We start from the raw sequence: 17999 nt of genomic DNA on the forward strand, positions 1-17999 counted from the left end.
CAAATTCGAAATAGATCCATATCCAAAAATTTAGTATTTCGTACTAAACTCATTAACGGCTTCTTGTGTGAAGTATTTTGAAGATGCTTATGCAATTAAGAAAAGAAAATGTAGGCACGTAATTAACTTCTTTCAAAATTAAATTATATATTAATAAATATTTTAAAAAAATTTGTACAACACTTAATTTTTTGACAAGTAATTTGTCAACATATATATATATATATATATATATATATACTATTTTAATGTTTGCAAATATTGTTTGCATTCCATATTGGATTAGTAATTTTCAATTTCATGCCATGGATTGGTTTTTCAAATTTAGCTTTGGAATACTACTACTGGTATTGTTGTTGTTAATGGCTTTCAGCACCAAAACTGCTCGTGCCGGCGGCAACGTCATCTACGTTGGAAGATCGTTGATCATCGACAGCAAACATCGACTTCTGTTTTCTGGTTCCATCCACTATCCTCGAAGCACTCCTGAGGCATTTGGAGCTCCATATGTTTTTATATACACGTATTTCGTTTTCAGTTTGTCTGAAAACAATCTAATGCCTAGCTAGTTTATTTATTTATTTTATTTAGAGGGTCTGGTGGACTTTTTCTTTAAATTTCTATATAAAGTAAAAAAAATCTAAACACAAAAGAATATTTTCGGACATTATTTCCTAGTCTAGCTAGTGTATATAATATCTTCAATCTTGTTCGTATTATGTTGTTGAAAAATCTGTTTGTTTGGTTTTTTTATTTTTATTTTTTATTATTATTACTTTGGTAATTAATTCTTTTCCATGTTTCTAATTATGATTAATTAACAAATAACTGAGTGGAAAGCTCCTGTTTTATTCTGCTTTGGAATTCTCATTTCGGAGATAAATAAAGTGAAATAAATAAAATAAAAAGAATGGAGAAATAATAAAAAAATCCTGAACGTTGCTATTTTTTTTTTCTGTAATTTACACTAATACCTTTATATTTACAATAACTTTTCTTCATTATTTTGAATCCATAATTTTTCAAATATAAATATAAATAATATATTAACTGAGTTAATCTATTATTCATATTGCTATTTGTTACCAATACAATAGCCTTCATTATTGGTGAGTTTGAGATCTGCAGTAGATATAAAGTAAAAAAAAAGATATAAATATAAAATGAAATATATATATATATATATATATATTAATAAAATAACATTTATTATTTATAACTATTGGTTCACATAAAAAATTAAAATTTAAAATTTAAAGAATAATCAAATATATGTTAAGTAATATATTAAATTTCTATCTAGAAAAAATGAATACTAAAATTTTATTAAAAAAAATAAATTTGTAATAATTGATAAACATAATTTTAAATTTCAATCTTTAATATTATTTACGGTTAAAAAGAAGGATCTCATATTAAACATCCTATTAAGAATCTTATTTGGGTTATATATATATATATATATATACATACTCATCAAATTAAATTGTATATTAGCATTTAAGATCTCTTGGTAAAAACTTAACAAAAATAAAAATAAAATCTATTTGTAATTGATACATGGGGAGTCTGGGAAGTGAAAGAGAAACAGACCACCATGCATTTTCAATTTTCAAGTCCCAGTTTTATAAAATCCGTTACTGAAGTGCTCATATGGTATTAATGTTTATGGCTTTTATTTTCAATTTTTTTCTTAAAGGTTTTAGTTATATAGAATTGCTTTGTGCTTTAAATGATAGTGCTTCTCAGTTAAGTAAAAAATTACCTATAAGATTAAAGGAAAAAAATAAAAAATAAAAAACATAAAACTGAAAACATTTCACACTGTTCATAAAATAAATCCCATTTTATAAAACACCAAATTGTATAATTTATGTATGTTTGATCTTTCAGGGGGAAAAAAAAAAAAAAAAAAAAAGCATAAACATGAAAGTGATTCAAAGTCAATATTTCTAGTATTTTATTTTATTTTTACCTTGTTTTGGCTTTGTTTTTATGGCAACTGTGACATTCACTTTACTACTAGCTATATGAAAACCACCTACTTAACAAAGCCAGCAAAAGGTTTTTATTTTCTATTCATGGGATCTAAATAGACTCGTCTAGAAACCTCTTCTTCCTATATATATTTTGATTTATAAAGTGAACGTTATATGATTTATATTTTTATTTATGAGAATTACTATTTTGTTACAAGATCGAATCCGAATAGAAAAAAATAAAGAAGAAAATATGATATTTACCAATTCAACTGTGATTTTGACCGTAATTAATAAAAAAAAATTTTATTTTATAATTTGACAATCAATAATATATATATTAATACTAATACGATATCATTTGATAAACATTGATAAAAATTTGTGTAGTACGGCTTTGCTATTTGCTCTCAACTATTATACATCCCACGAAGGAAATGGGATGAGGATGAAGAAAAGTGGGTGTACATTGTACATTGTTACTTTGTTGGTGTATTTAGAAATTATGACGAGTAATCAAAATTTCTCTATGATTATTCCATCATCAATTACATTAGAGTTTTTTTTTTTTTTTTTTTTTAATAATTTGCTGGTTTCTTTTTACAATTTAATTTACAGGTCAAAATTGAGAAGTATATATTACTGTATATACAAATTGTCCATATACGCATGGGCGAACCCACATGGGGCCCAGCGGCGGCACGTGCCCTCCTAATTTTTTATTTTTATTTTTATATTTTTAGTATTTTTTTTTCTATTTACAAGTTTATCCCATCATGCCTACCCTTACTAGTCTTTTTGCATTTTTTTTTCTTTTTGTTTTACATTTATTTTGGTTTTAATTTATTTTCCATTTATCCAAATATTTTATTTGTTTATTTATCACTTATTTATAATCGAATTTATTATAATTATTAATATTTATCCACAATATTTTAGCAATACAATATTTGTTTAATTAATTTCTTTAATATAACATTTGTGGTCTGCAAACTATAGTTATTTAATACAATTAGTCAATAATAAAATTAAATATAATTAAAACAAAAATTGCTTATTTATAATGATTTTAGCAATTTTTGTTTTAATGAGAGAGAAGTTAAGCTGTAATTATTTTTCCTAATTATAATTGCACTTATTTATATGATTTTTTTTAATAAAAATTACAAAAGCAAAATTTTATTCCTTTCCCTTTGCCTCAAGGATTATATTTTTTTTAGTAAACATTATTTTATGAAAAAATTAGAGAAAACAAGTTAATTAGTAACTATTCTACTTAGGTTTTTTTTTTTTTTTTTTTTTTTTTTTTTTTGGCGATAGTATTCTAGTTAGTTTGACTTGCAATATAATCATAAAAAGAAAGAAAAAGAAAAGTGTATATTTCTATATGTTTGTTTTTCTTTCGACCATAAACTAAAAACAATTAAGTTTTATGATATAGAAGTGCCCACTCTGAAAAAAAATTCTAGGTCTGCAATTGCATATATTTCTGATCATATTCTACAGAACAATAGTTTGTTACGATGCAAAGAATAATAATGTGACACTAAATGATTCTTCAATTTATATAATTTCAGGTGTGGCCATTCTTGATAGCCAAAGCCAAAGGAGGCTTGGATTTGTACAAACATATATCTCCTGGGACCTCCCTGAACCCCAAAAAGGAAAGGTGATTTCCATATCCAAGAAATATGCTCCTATAACATGATGTGGATGGGTTAACAGGTCCAAAGATATGAGTGTCATTTTAATTAACGGTTTAAATCTAAAACCTTAGTTTGAGAAAATAGTTGCAACCCTTAGCACTTGTAGGATCAATAGGTTTTTAATATAAAGTTTTTTTTTTTTTCCTTTTTGTTGCTTTTTTTGATAAAACCTAAAGTACCATATATATGTATATATATTCATATAATTTTGCATGCCATATGATAGGTATTGTGCCTAACTTATATTAGGCAATGTAATTTAGATAATATACTTGACAAGTTATATGTAATTGAGCATTAGATTCTTTATAAAAAATGAGGGTGTCATCTATAATAACAAGATTACATATATAATTTTGCTATAGTGGTTTTGCACGCCTATTATAAGGTGGATGTCTTTATTACTTGTATTTCAGAATATATATCACATAAATTATATCTAATTGAGGGCTCGTGTCCACGATAGTAAGAGAGTGCAAGCCTCTAGTTGTATAATTATATATATAGTAATTTTTTTATTGTCTGAATGTCCAGATCTTGTACTCTAAATTAGGTCAGCTGAAGATATAGCATTTCATGCCGCAGTATTCATTGCTAGGAAAAAGGGAAGCTATGTAAATTACTACATGGTATGCTTTCTATATAACAAACTTGTTATCTGATAATGCTTGTTAATTCTGTAACATCTCTAATATTTCGCCACAATTAGTGTCTGTTTTGATGAGCTTTCTCAAGTATCCAAAAGCTCAAATTTTGTTTTGCTGACAAAATGATTGTTTTGATGCACAGTATCATGGAGGAACCAATTTTGGAAGATCAGCTTCTGGTTATATAACAACAGGCTATTATGATCAGGCTCCTCTTGATGAGTATGGTAGTTTTTTTTTTTTTTTTTTCCCTGTCATTTATATTTGTCCTTCTCACTTAAATAGTTCATTGAGTACTGACCAGTTAATGGATCAATCAGGTCCACCTAGGCAACCAAAGTATGGTCATCTAAAAGAATTACATGCTGCAGTTAAGTTATGCTCGAAGCCTTTGTTGTCCCGAGAACAAACTACTCACTCTTTGGGTGAACAACAGGAAGTAAGGGCATTTGGTGTTCTGTCAAAGACAGAATAGCTAAGTACATTAAGCAGGAAAAGTTCGGCTAAATAAATTGATCCAAACATATCCCCTTGTTTTGCAGGCCTTTGTCTACCATACAAACTTAGGATAATGTGCAGCTTTCTTGATGAACAATGGCAGCAGATATGCCAGAGTCCTCTTTCAAGATCACCCATATATGTTACCTGGACAATCAATTAGTATTCTACCGGATTGCAAAAATGTTGCCTTCAACACTGCAACAGTAATACCTTTTGCTCCTTGAAATATAGACATTTGAGTTCCACATGCAATATAATTAAGTAGAGATTATTAATTATCATACTTCTGTATCTTTTATATTGCTGCTTCACAGGTGAGTGAACAATATAATACAAGATTGATGGTACCAATCGAAGTGTTTAATTCTACGGAAAACTAGGAAGAGTACAAAGAAGTTATTCCTGGCTATGAGGATACTAAAGTAAGAGCAAAACAATTGTTAGAGCAAACTGGTACAACAGAGGACATATCTGATTATCTTTGGTATACTCTAAGGTAATCCACAACTGAAGTAGATAATTTCAGATGTTAACTACATCACACTCACTATGGCCATCTCCAAGGTAATGTTGTCTGCAATTTTCATTCTTTGTAAAAATTTTACAGGTTTCAGCATGATTCCTCAGACTCTCGAGCTACACTCAATGTGTACTCCTATGGACACGTTTTGCAAGCATTCGTAAATGGAATTTTTGTAGGTATGTTTTGTATTTCATGTCGTCTTTGATGATCTTCTTAGTGCTTATGACTTCTTTTTCATTCCATTTTATGTATGCATGCTAGAGTTTCTTAGAGAAAAGAATTCACAAAGAATTTTCCCCAAGTATATATTGCCAAATCCTTATGCTCTTTACAATTACATTTTACTTGAATTTTGTTATTTAATCAAGGTCTGCACATGGTAATCATGACAGTCCGAGTATCTCACTGGACATTACTGTTAATTTAACGAAAGGGTTAAACAACATCCCGTTACTCAATGGAATTGTTGGCTTATCAGTAATTCTCATTCCCAGTTGTCTTCTTTTGCTCCATGTTTTCTTTGCATTGATAACAAGGAAATAAACATTAATCACACAAGGATCAATCTAGAACTTGGACAGAGTTATGTTTTGTTTAAGTAAAAACTCTCTACAGACTTTTCACAATGGTTTATATATACCAATATCTGAATAAAATTATCCATTTTCAATCTCATGAAGCTTACAAATCAGAAGATGATGGCTGGAAACATGTAGCTATTGGTTCTGTAATAAATTACAAACCAGAACAGATATTGCTTAAACACCCTCTTTCAATCCACTGACATTGAAACCAAGCATGCATTTATCATTTTCTTTTTCCTTCACCCCACAGACTAACATTTGGTATGAAGTTTGTACTCCATTTGATTCCTCAAATAAAACTAAGTTATACATATTGATTTCTTATTGAAGGCTGGAGGAGCGCATATGGAGCGTAGATTTTATAGACTTCGTAAAGTAAAAATTCAGGACGAAGATGTCACCACACACACCTGGGGTTATAAGGTAATTTGTCTTCTCTCTAGCAGAAGACAAGTTCAAGAAATGTGGAGTTTTAAAAAAATTTCACTTATATTGTTGTATTATTCTGACTCTTCCACATTTTATGCTGATATTATTAAACAATTCAATTTAGGTTGGGCTACTAGGTGATAGTTCACAAATCTATTCTGATGTTAGATCGAGCAAATTTCAATGGAAAAAGCATAGAAACTCAGCTAACCAACGACTCACATGGTATAAGGTATGAACATTTATTTATCCAAATTCTTGTTTCACAAAAACTACAAGTAAAATGGGTCTTGAAGTTTTCTTTTAAGGTAGTTATCATGGTTACTTTAAGTCATTCCTTACTAATCCATTTTCATTGCTGATTGTAGACTCAATTTGATGCACCAAAAGGAAGCGACCCTGTTGCATTGAACCTAGGTTCCATGGGAAAGGGTGAAGCATGGATCAATGGCGAAAGCATTGGTTGATACTGGGTCTCTTTCGTCACACCCCAAGGGAGACCTTCCCAACAATGGTATGTATATGATCTTATACAATCTATATTTTTTATGTGTTTGTTTTATGGGACATCTGGGAATTAATAAAATTGATTTGTAATGAAATTTCTGTCCAATAACATTATTCTGTATTCTAAATATTAGGTACTATGTGCCTCAATCCTTCCTCAAGCCTAGTGGCAATTCATTAGTTCTACTAGAAGAAGAAGATGGTAACCCACTTGGGATTTCCTTGGACAGTGTTACAATATCAAATGTATGTGGGCATGTGTTTGAATCACAATTGGCCGGAGTGAGTTCTTGGGTGGAACAGAACCAAGCAGGAAAGAAACATAGAAGTAATAGAAGAAAGACAACCCAAAGTGTTCAGCTAACTTGTCCACCAGGAAGGAACATTACCAACATCTTATTTGCAAGCTATGGAACCCCTGTTGGTAATTGTGAACGTTATGCCTATGGAAGATGTCACTTGGTTTATTCCAGAGCAATTGCAGAGCGGGTAAGCATAATCCTCTCCCTCTCTCTCTTTCTCTCTCTAGATTATAAACACCACATTTTAACATCTAAACTCTCTCTAGATTATAATGTTCATCAACTAGAGTCTGTGATTGTGATCCATTTTCAGTACATTTGATTTTTATCCAAGTTATTTGATATAATATTCCGTAATGAGTTAGCTAATCTCATTGTAATCACAATTTGTCAGGTTTGTCTAGGGAAGAATAGATGTTCCATCCTTCCGTCAAATCAAATATTTGGTGATCCTTGTCCGAATACCCAAAAATCTCTGGTTGTTGATGCACAATGCCAATGAAGAGCTACATCCGCTTCCAACTTTTTAGAGGATTCAATTTTTTCAATGTTCAAAGCTCATTCATTATTAAACCTAGGGGTGGGCATGGACTAGATTGGTTCGATTTTGGATCAAAATACAATCCAATCTATATTGTTTGGTTTACGTAATATAAAATACAATCCAAATCATTGAAAATTTCAAATCCAAACTAAACCAAATCATTTATGATAGGTTTGATTTGGATTGGTTAATCGTTTGAAACTTATAAGTATATTAATAGATAATACAAATTTGGTGTAGACTGTGCGGTGGTGCCAAATCTTGAAGAGCAGAGAATGAACTTGGTGGTGGCGGCAGCAAGCATGTTTAGGGTTTCATATTTTCATTTGGGAATTGAAAATTGAGGATATGTTATAAAAATATTAAAAATTAAGGGATATATTAAAAAAATATAAAAACTATATAATTTTTTAATTATACAATATATGGTTTGGATTGTATTGGGTTTATATTTTCAATTTTAAACCAATCTAATCCAAACAATTTTTTATATTTTTGAATCCAATCCAATCCAATTTATGTAAAAATCCAATCTAAACTGATAAAAATGAATTGGATTGAACGAGTTGAACGGGTTGGATTGAATTTTACCCATCCTTAATTAAACCATTTATTTTAGATCTTGTTGTAAAGTATATATACATACACATTTACATAAAGAGTTTGATCTACATGTTACAAACATCATTTTTTTTTAATTTAAAAAATATAATCATCAATTAAAGTTTCACCTACTTTATCCAATCTAGTTTACCAGATTTTTTTGTTTTAACTTCCAAGTATGTCCCCTTGTCAGGGTAATTGGTAAGAACGACGGCCCCTTGTTAGGGTAATTCTGCTCTGAGGTAGCAGAGTTTGAGCCCTGCCAAAATATACTCACGAAAGACTCTGACACAACCCAAAAAAAATAAAAATAAAAAGGAAAGAAAAATCTATGTTTCTTGTCCAGTTACTACCAAACTAAAGAACTGGCTGTTAATAGACTGACCAACCCATATTGGGCTTTTAGTTTAGAATTTTTTAAAATAAATAAATAAAGAATTATTATGTAAAACCAAATGGGCTAGGGAAGACAGATAAAAATAATTGATTAAAATAAACCATTAAGTAACATGGACTATGTTTGGTATCATATTGGCATTGTCTTCTAAGATAGATTATAGATACTTTTTTGCATGGAGGGTGGAATAGAATAAAAACTTAAAAGTAATATTGGAACTGTAAAAGGTATTTTGCTTTTCATAAGAGCTTCTAGAATATTTTTAGGTATCTATTTATCATTATCAATTAATGTGGCAAATAATATTATAAATTACTACTTATCGAAATATATACACATATTATAGATTATTAATAGTTGAAAAAATAATATAATTGGATAAGTAGAACCCAAGATACATATTGCTACACTAATTATTTAATAATTGCTACATCGGTCATCAATTGGTAAATTGAGTTAGTAACTTAGTATACAAGTATGTAAATATCTATATCTATATATATATATATATATAGCATTATTGTGTATATCTACTGCGTGAGTTAACCAAAAAAAGAAAAAAGAAGCCTTGGCAAGCAAACATAGAGTCCTAATAGAAAGCTAAATACTAAAGCAAAAAGGAATAGAATCATTATGATCATTGAAGCATAACAAATCCTAACGGACTACTAACATTTTAATCCGTATCAAAATCAAATTTGGACAACTAAGAATATATATGTATATATATCCATACTGGACAATTAGAACAACAAGTGTTTGGTTTCCATATAGGGTTAGAAATTTTCATCTGCATTTAAAAGATTATATCAAGTTTCAGAGAAAGAAAGTAAGAGTTTAAGCGGATTGATCAGGAGTACTATACTAGTTACGCAGCCATGGAATATTGGTTTCGGAAGTCTAGCTTAGCAATACTACTGGTATTGTTCTTGATGGCTTTGAGCTTCAACACTGCTTGCGCCGCAAGCAACGTCACCTACGATGGAAGGTCGTTGGTCATCGACGGCGAACATCGAATTCTCTTCTCTGGTTCCATTCACTATCCTCGAAGCACTCCTGAGGTATTCCTTCCAACATTGTTTCTTTAGTCTGTTAATCTTAATTTAAACTACTAATGTTTGATTCTTGGTGGTCCAAAATTTATAGTATAGTAAGAATATGGTCTGTATGATATAACTTGTTGAAAAGATAAATAATTGTGTCTGGAACTTAGAACTCTTGATAAGTTTTTTTGGATTTCACCCTAATAAAAGTTTAACTATAGAGTTGAATAACAGATGGATTATTGGTTCGCACACCCCTAACAAAATCATTATTGGACTCGACTCCAAAATAAATAAGAAAAAAAGAAGATAATAATATGGTAGCTAAAGATTGTTGTTATAATATTTGTTACCAATAGTGTTCATTACTAGTTTTGGCATGAAATCACCAAAATATATATATATATATATATATAATAATACTAACGTTGACATGATAATTATTAATTATCACTTTTCTTTAAATTTCTTTTTAATTTTCAAAACTGAAAATCTATTTGAAAAATTAAACCTAAAAATCTATTTAAAAAATTTACTTATCCAATTAAATTGACGTATTAATATTAGCATGTCAATATGTTATATTGTTTAGGCTTTGTAACGTTGACTTTGCATTTTATTTTTATGTTGTTGGTAAGGCCCCAAGAACAACTTTTTTTTTTGTCACATTGGGCCTGAACAGAAGTTGCTGATATTTCTATCTGCACTCCACTAGCATACACCCGCAAAGAAATGAGTATAAATGGAGAAAAGTGGGCGTGCAAGAATACGTTTGTGGTGTATTTAGAAATTTTCTTCCAGCCAAATAGGGTTGCTTTCATAGGAGCCCACTAATTCATATTCTGATAATTTAATTTATTTTTTTATTTTAATTTTTTAAATCCATCATACCTCATAATTCAAAGTTTGAAAATAATAATAATATAATAACAACAAACAGTTATGATACAGAAACTAAATACACATTCTTTTTAGGTAGTATCCAAATATGATAGAAAAATATTATTCAAATTCTGTTTACAAGTGATGCCTTAGAATATTTTTTTTTTTTTTACAAAATAATTTATAGGTCCAAAAAATACATAAAACAATCTACAAAATTAGAAGTACTATCTATCACTTTGTTTGCAAATTGTCCATATTAATTTTGTCTTGTCCTTCATCAAATTGTAATACATATTTAATTGGTACTCTTTGTTAAGATGCAACAACACTGAATAATTAATGTTCGTTTTATGATGTGAATTTCAGATGTGGCCATCCTTGATAGCCAAAGCCAAAGAAGGAGGCATTGATGTTATAGAAACATACGTCTTCTGGGACCTCCATGAACCTCAACAAGGAAAGGTGATCAATACAATCTCTCTCTCTCTTTTAGTTAGTTTCACAAGCAGGTCAACATGATAATTAGTTTCACAAGCAGGTCAACATGATAATTAGTTTCACAAGCAGGTCAACATGATAATATTATATTAAAGATTTACCATATCAATGTTTAAAATTTACATTTAAAAAGTTCATTCTAATGAAAAAAAAAAAAAAAATCAATAGTATAATGGAATATTATCAGGTTATCGATATACAATTTTATGTATCTATAATCAACATTGTATAATGCTAACGCAGAATGGTAATGATGTGTGTTTTGCAGTTTGATTTCAGTGGAAGAAATGACATAGTGAGGTTCATAAAGGAAGTTCAAGCACAAGGTCTTTATGTCACCCTCAGGATTGGACCCTTCATTGAGAGCGAATGGTCTTATGGGTACCTACCAAAACCCACTTTCCCATTATTACATACTCGTATTATTTGTTCTGTATAAATAACCAACAATATTTCCATGTAAAAGGACAATATATGCTAATGAACTTTATATTTTGTACGCAGGGGTCTACCATTTTGGTTACGTAGCATTCCACACATTGTGTTCCGAACTGATAACGAACCATTCAAGGTAACATTTTTTTATTTATCTGTTTTTGTTGATTTGTCAAAAATTTTGTTGTTAAAATTGTTATGCCATGCTAGTTAATAACGCTAATATTGATCTGATTTTTTTTCTAATTATAATGTATATTACAGCGTGAAATGGAAAGGTGGACAACAAAGATAGTAAACATGATGAAATCAGAGGGACTTTATGCTTCTCAAGGAGGACCTATTATACTTTCACAGGTAATTAAGCTTCCTTGGTAGTAAACTTGTGCTTAATCATTTTGAGTACTTTAGCAAAGTTTAAATTACTGAAAATATGTATTTATATATGTTGTAGATTGAGAACGAGTACACACTGGTTGAAGGAGCTTTTCATGATAAAGGAAAGTCATATGTTCGTTGGGCTGCAAAAATGGCAGTGGGGCTTCAAACTGGTGTCCCCTGGGTTATGTGCAGGCAGGATGATGCTCCAGATCCAGTGGTTAGTTTCTTTTTCCTCTAATCTCTACTATTACATACTGGGATTTGAAAGTTGCATAGAAAGTGATTGATAAAATGATTTTCAATTTGAATATGTTGTGAACAGATCAATTCATGTAACGGATTGAGATGTGGAGAAACATTTAAAGGTCCCAATTCCCCCAGTAAGCCGGCTCTCTGGACAGAAGACTGGACCAGTCAGTAAGTGCCTCACCATAAATCATGTTTTACACCAAATTGTTGTCAAATAGTAAGTAGATGGTTAACAGGTATTTTTTTATAATTAATTACTTAATGTCTTTTTTTTGTTGAAGGTTTCAAGCCTATGGTCAAAATCCATATATTAGGTCTGCTGAAGATATCGCATACCATGCTGCACTTTTCATAGCCAAGAATAAGGGAAGCTATGTAAACTACTACATGGTATGTTCTATTTGTGACAAACATGTTATCTGATAATGTTTGATGATATGTAGTAACATCTTTATTATTTAGGCACAATTAGTGGCGGTTTGAATGAGCTTTTCAAGTGTCTTTAATGTTAGCAAAAAAATATTATCCAGCGATATTTTACTGACAAAATGGCTGTTTTCAATTCTCAGTATCATGGAGGTACCAATTTTGGAAGGTCGGCCTCAAATTATATTACAACAAGCTATTATGATGAGGCTCCTCTTGATGAGTATGGTAGGTTTTTTCCACTATTTATATTTGTCCTTCTCACTTAAATAATTCATTGAGTACTGACCAGTTAATGGATTAATCAGGTTTACTGAGGCAACCAAAGTATGGTCATCTAAAAGAGTTACATGCTGCTGTAAAGTTATGCTCAAAGCCCTTGTTGTCCGGCGAACAAACTACTCACTCTTTGGGTGGACAACAGAAGGTAAGTTATGCTGCATTTCATGTTCTGTCAAAAACTCAACAAATAAGAACATTAAGCAGGATATCCTGCAGCTTATTTTCCCGGTTACTAATTTCCTAAATTAACCAGTTCAGTCAAGTAAATTGGTCTCAACATATTCCCTTGTGTTTTGCAGGCCTATGTCTACCAAGCCAATTCTGGAGAATGTGCTGCTTTCCTGGTGAACAATGGCAGCAGAAATGCCAGAGTCTTCTTTCGAAATCATCCATATATATTGCCTCGAAAATCAATTAGTATTCTGCCGGATTGCAGGAATGTAGCCTTCAACACTGCAATGGTAATATCTTTTTTCTCCTTGAAACTGAGTCATTTGAGTTCCACATGCTGTACTAGAGATTAACAATTATCTTTCTTCATATCTTTTAAACTGCTGCTTGGCAGGTGAGTGAACAATACAGTACAAGATCAATGGTGCCAAGCGAAGTGTTTGATTCAACAGCAAGATGGGAACAGTACACAGAAGCTATTCCTCGCTATGAGAATACAACACAAACAGCAAAACAATTGTTAGAGCAAACTGGTACAACAAAAGATAAATCCGATTATCTTTGGTACACTCTAAGGTGATCCACATCTGAAGTAAATAATTTCATATGTAGTTTGATAGCTGGAATAATCTAACCGTATAACATTGTGTCCATCTCCATGCTAATGTTGTTCGCAATTTTCTTTCTTTGTAAAATTGTTACAGGTTTCAACATGATACCTCAGACTCTCAAGCTAAACTCAATGTGTACTCCCGTGGACACGTTTTGCATGCATTCGTAAATGGAATTTTTGTTGGTAAGTTTTGTACCACATATCATCTTTGATGATTTTCTTAATGCTTATAACTACAACTTCTTCATGCCATTTTACATATGCATGCTAAAGTTTCTCCCAGAAAAGAATACTCTGCTTCAGTAAGAATTTTCCACGAGTATAAATTGCCAAAACCTTATGCTCTTTACAATTATATTTTACTTGAATTTTGTTATTTCCTTAGGATCTGCACATGGTGGTCGCAACGCTCCAAGCTTCTCACTAGACGCTACTGTTAATTTACGTAAAGGGGTGAATGACATCTCCTTACTCAGTGGAATGGTTGGCTTACCGGTAATTCTCATTCCCAATTCTCTAATTTTTTTTTTTTTTTTTAATGTTTTCTTTGTAATGATAATAAGGAACTTAAAACTTGGTCTGAGTTAGGCTTGTGTCCAAGTAACAAACTCTCTGCATATTTTTCCAATGGTTCTTATATAGCATATCTGAGTAAAATTATTCCTTTTCAGTCTAATGAAATTTACGAACAGAAAAAGATAGCTGGAAACACGTAGTTTATGTTCTGTAATAAATACAAACCCGGACATATATCACCTTCAATCCGCTGAAATTGAACCTCTACCCCATAAACTGATATTTGATATAAAATTTTTGTACTTCTTTTGATTCTTCAACTAAAACTATATATACTGGTTTCTTATTGAAGGCTGGCGGAGCGCATATGGAGAGTAAATTTTATGGACTTCGTAGATTAAGGATTCAAGACAAAGATTTCTCCAGAAACTCCTGGGGTTATAAGGTAATTTGTCTTCTCTCAGTCAGAAAGCCAAGTCCAAAACTTGTATAGTTTTAAAAAACTTTCACATATATTGTTGTATTATACTGACTCTTCTTCATCTTATACTGACATTATTGAACAATTTTATGAAGGTTGGACTATTTGGTGATACTTCACAAATCTATTCAGATGTTGGATCAAGCAAAGTTCAGTGGAAAAAGCATTCAAACTCAGCTAACCAACGGCTCACATGGTATAAGGTACGGACATAAAATTCAATCAAATTCTTGTTTTCTTCAAGCTAGCTATCATAGTTGCTTCTAAGTCATTCCTTACTAATGACCCTGTTTTCATTGCTGATTGGCAGACTCAATTTGATGCACCAGAAGGAAGTGACCCTGTTGCATTGAACCTTGGTTCCATGGGAAAGGGTGAAGCATGGATCAACGGCGAAAGCATTGGTCGATATTGGGTCTCTTTACTCACACCACAAGGAAATCCTTCCCAACAATGGTATGTACAATCTATATTTATATGCGTTTGTTTTGTAGGAAATCCGGGAATGACTTGTAATGAACTTTCTGGCTAATAACATTTTCTGTATTCTGAATTTTAGGTACCATGTTCCTCGATCCTTCCTGAAGCCTAGTGGCAATACATTGGTTCTACTAGAAGAAGAAGATGGTAACCCACTTGGGATTTCCTTGGACAGAGTTACAATATCAAATGTATGTGGTCAGGTATCTGAAACACAATTGCCGCGAGTGAGTTCTTGGGTGGAACAGAACCAAGGAGGCAGTAATCATAGAAATTACAGAAGACAAACAGCCCCAAGCGTTCAGCTAACTTGTCCACCAGGAAGGAATATTTCCAACATCTTATTTGCAAGCTATGGAACTCCCGTCGGTAACTGTGAAAGTTATGCCCGTGGAACATGTCACTCTGTTTATTCCAGAGCAATTGCAGAGCTGGTGAGCATCACTCTCTCTCTCTTCCCTACTTTTAGTTTATCTATCTACAATCAAAGACTCAAAGTAGTATGATTTTCCAGAGAACATACCATTTTTTACGTAGCATCTAAGAAAAAACATATAACATTTTTAACACATTAACTCTTTCTCTTGATGACCCATATAGACAAAATTTTGCCCTTGCACAAGTTCATAATGTTCATCAGTCTAGGCTGTGGATGTGAACCATTTTTAAAGTGGAGGATCCATTTTTAGTACATTGGATGTTTATCTTAGTTATTTGATATAATATTCCACCATAATCAGTTAGCTAATCTTATTGTAAATTTAATTTGGCAGGTTTGTCTAGGGAAGAATAGGTGTTCAATCCTTCCATCAAATCTCGTCTTTGGTGATCCTTGTCCGAATACCCGCAAATCCCTGGTGGTTGATGCACAATGCCAATGAAGAACTACTTTTGCTTCCAACTTTTGAGAGGGTTTAATGTCCAAAGCTCGTTTCATCATTAAACCATTAATTTAGTTTTACATTTTAATGTTTTTGATATATATGTTACGGACACCATTTTATATATATCCTTTGTCTATACTATAAGTGAGAAATGTTGACGAGTTTTGATCCTTTTTACTATGCAAAATGGTTCAAAAACAACTGCTGCGTCTTGCATTTTGTTTTCTTTTGAATTTTTGCCCACGATATAATGATAAACCAGATACAGAGCTCTTGTCTATGCAACTACTCTTTTCACACGCACATACCAAAAAAAAAAAAAAAAAAAAAAAAAAAAACAAACACATTTTCATCTTCTTCTTTGGACTAGACACTCTGGTTCTCGTGCAAAGAATCTCAAAGACAATATTTTTTCATAAGAGAATTTTCACTTTTGGTTTCCTTCTTTCAATATCACACTTATTTCAATTGTAAAAAAAATGAAAGTAAAAAATACAGAAGCATCCCTCGTGTCCAAACCAAACCTCATTTTTTGTGGTTTTTCTTCTAGGATCGGAAATTCAATGCTTTGTGATATTATTTTTTTAATTTCTATTTACTTAAGTTTTTGTCTGGTTTGTCAAATGTCTTATGTTCTTCTCATGCCTTGATTTTAAAAGAAAAGAATTAAAAACCAAAACAAAAAAAACAAAAAAAACAAAAAAACAATGTAATCGCACAGTGAGGACCAGGAAGATGAGAAAAAAGTGAAAAGTTTGAAGTTAAAAATCTTTTTCTTGGGGAGATCAGGAAAATTAATTAGAGCATTTTCTTTTAAGTTTATTTAAATGGATTATATTCGTTGGATAGAATGCAATACTAAGACTCATCCTTACCTATAGTGGAAGAAGTTTGTAGTTACAGGATTTTTAGGAATGAGTCAAACACTTGCTTTCCTCGATAGCTTCATTGTTAGACGCTAAAGGTATATGAGTTTTTATTCATTTACTACTAAAGCTGGGTTTAGGTTTATAGTAGGGTTATGAGTGGTATGATACTAGGTTTGATATTCAAATGAAAAAGAATTTTAAAAAAAAGAAAAAAAAAAGAAAAAAAAAAAAGAGTGAGAGAGTCACTTTTACCCTTGTTTGGTAACAAGTCTCAAAAATATGTCCTCATATTTTAACCATCTCTTTGAAAATTTTTTTGTTTAAAAACCTCAAAGAAAGAGCACCATTCTATAGTTTTCTTGTTTTATGTTTTACAATTATGTTCTTTACTAATGTAAAATAACTTTTTGTAGGTGTGTTTTGTTACAATAATGATTAAAAAATTTAATAATTAATTCAATAGTAAGAACATAACGACATATATAATTGACAGTGATGAAATATTTACTAATATTTTTACACATTTAAGTTTTTTTTGGTTAGTTCACATTAAATTTAAGATTCAAAATGTTATATTATTTATATGTAACATTATTCTTTAACAAATATATAAAGGTGCAACTCATTTTAAGGAGAAATTAGTTCACTTTTTTCACTTTTATGCCATATCTAATTGACAAAAACAATTTAGTACGTGGAGATTTCTATTTTTGAACTAGAAATCCTTAACCAAATAGATAGACTTTTATTTAGTGTATTGATGTATTTATATTACAATTTTCAAAATTTGCTATGTTTGGAAATGAGAGACAATTAGAAACAATAATATTTTATCATGTTAACAATGACGATAAGGTCTTGGAAGTAAGGCAAAGTGGCCAGCAATATAGACCTTATTAAGGGAATTATAAAGCCCTTTCCTATAATTGATGAGGGTAGCAAGAGAAAGTTTGTTTGGCTTAAGGACAAAATTAAAACGAATGCAATGTGTAGAAAAATATAAGATTAAAATATGAATGTGTTTGGTAATTTTGTTATTTATGTGACAAATAATAACAATTACA

The 17999-nt window shown here is 30.8% G+C and overlaps 1 protein-coding gene and 1 pseudogene across 1 annotated transcript; both read left to right on the forward strand.

Annotated features, from left to right (window-relative positions):
- Positions 1–362: 362 nt before the first annotated feature.
- LOC132803759 (beta-galactosidase 16-like) lies at positions 363–7730 on the forward strand (annotated as a pseudogene).
- Positions 7731–9485: 1755 nt separating this feature from the next.
- LOC132803665 (beta-galactosidase 16-like) lies at positions 9486–16282 on the forward strand. The gene is made up of 19 exons (XM_060817008.1): positions 9486–9783; positions 11017–11112; positions 11417–11529; positions 11653–11719; positions 11848–11940; positions 12038–12181; positions 12287–12381; positions 12495–12603; positions 12783–12867; positions 12948–13066; positions 13221–13382; positions 13487–13668; positions 13797–13888; positions 14091–14200; positions 14574–14666; positions 14798–14905; positions 15013–15158; positions 15262–15616; positions 15956–16282. Exons 1-19 carry the CDS (start codon positions 9601–9603, stop codon positions 16061–16063), a joined length of 2460 nt encoding a protein of 819 aa, XP_060672991.1. The 5' UTR covers positions 9486–9600; the 3' UTR covers positions 16064–16282.
- The last annotated feature ends 1717 nt before the right edge of the window (positions 16283–17999 follow it).

Source organism: Ziziphus jujuba, chromosome 5 (genome assembly GCF_031755915.1).
Source record: "Ziziphus jujuba cultivar Dongzao chromosome 5, ASM3175591v1".
Lineage (NCBI taxonomy): Eukaryota > Viridiplantae > Streptophyta > Magnoliopsida > Rosales > Rhamnaceae > Ziziphus > Ziziphus jujuba.

Bases quoted from the DNA above. Each gene is read 5' to 3' on its own strand.
- LOC132803665 (XM_060817008.1), top strand. From the start codon at position 9,601: ATGGAATATTGGTTTCGGAAGTCTAGCTTAGCAATACTACTGGTATTG. The intron at 13,383-13,486 runs GTAATATCTTTT...GCTGCTTGGCAG, and splicing joins TAGCCTTCAACACTGCAATG to GTGAGTGAACAATACAGTAC. The intron at 15,159-15,261 runs GTATGTACAATC...TCTGAATTTTAG, and splicing joins GGAAATCCTTCCCAACAATG to GTACCATGTTCCTCGATCCT.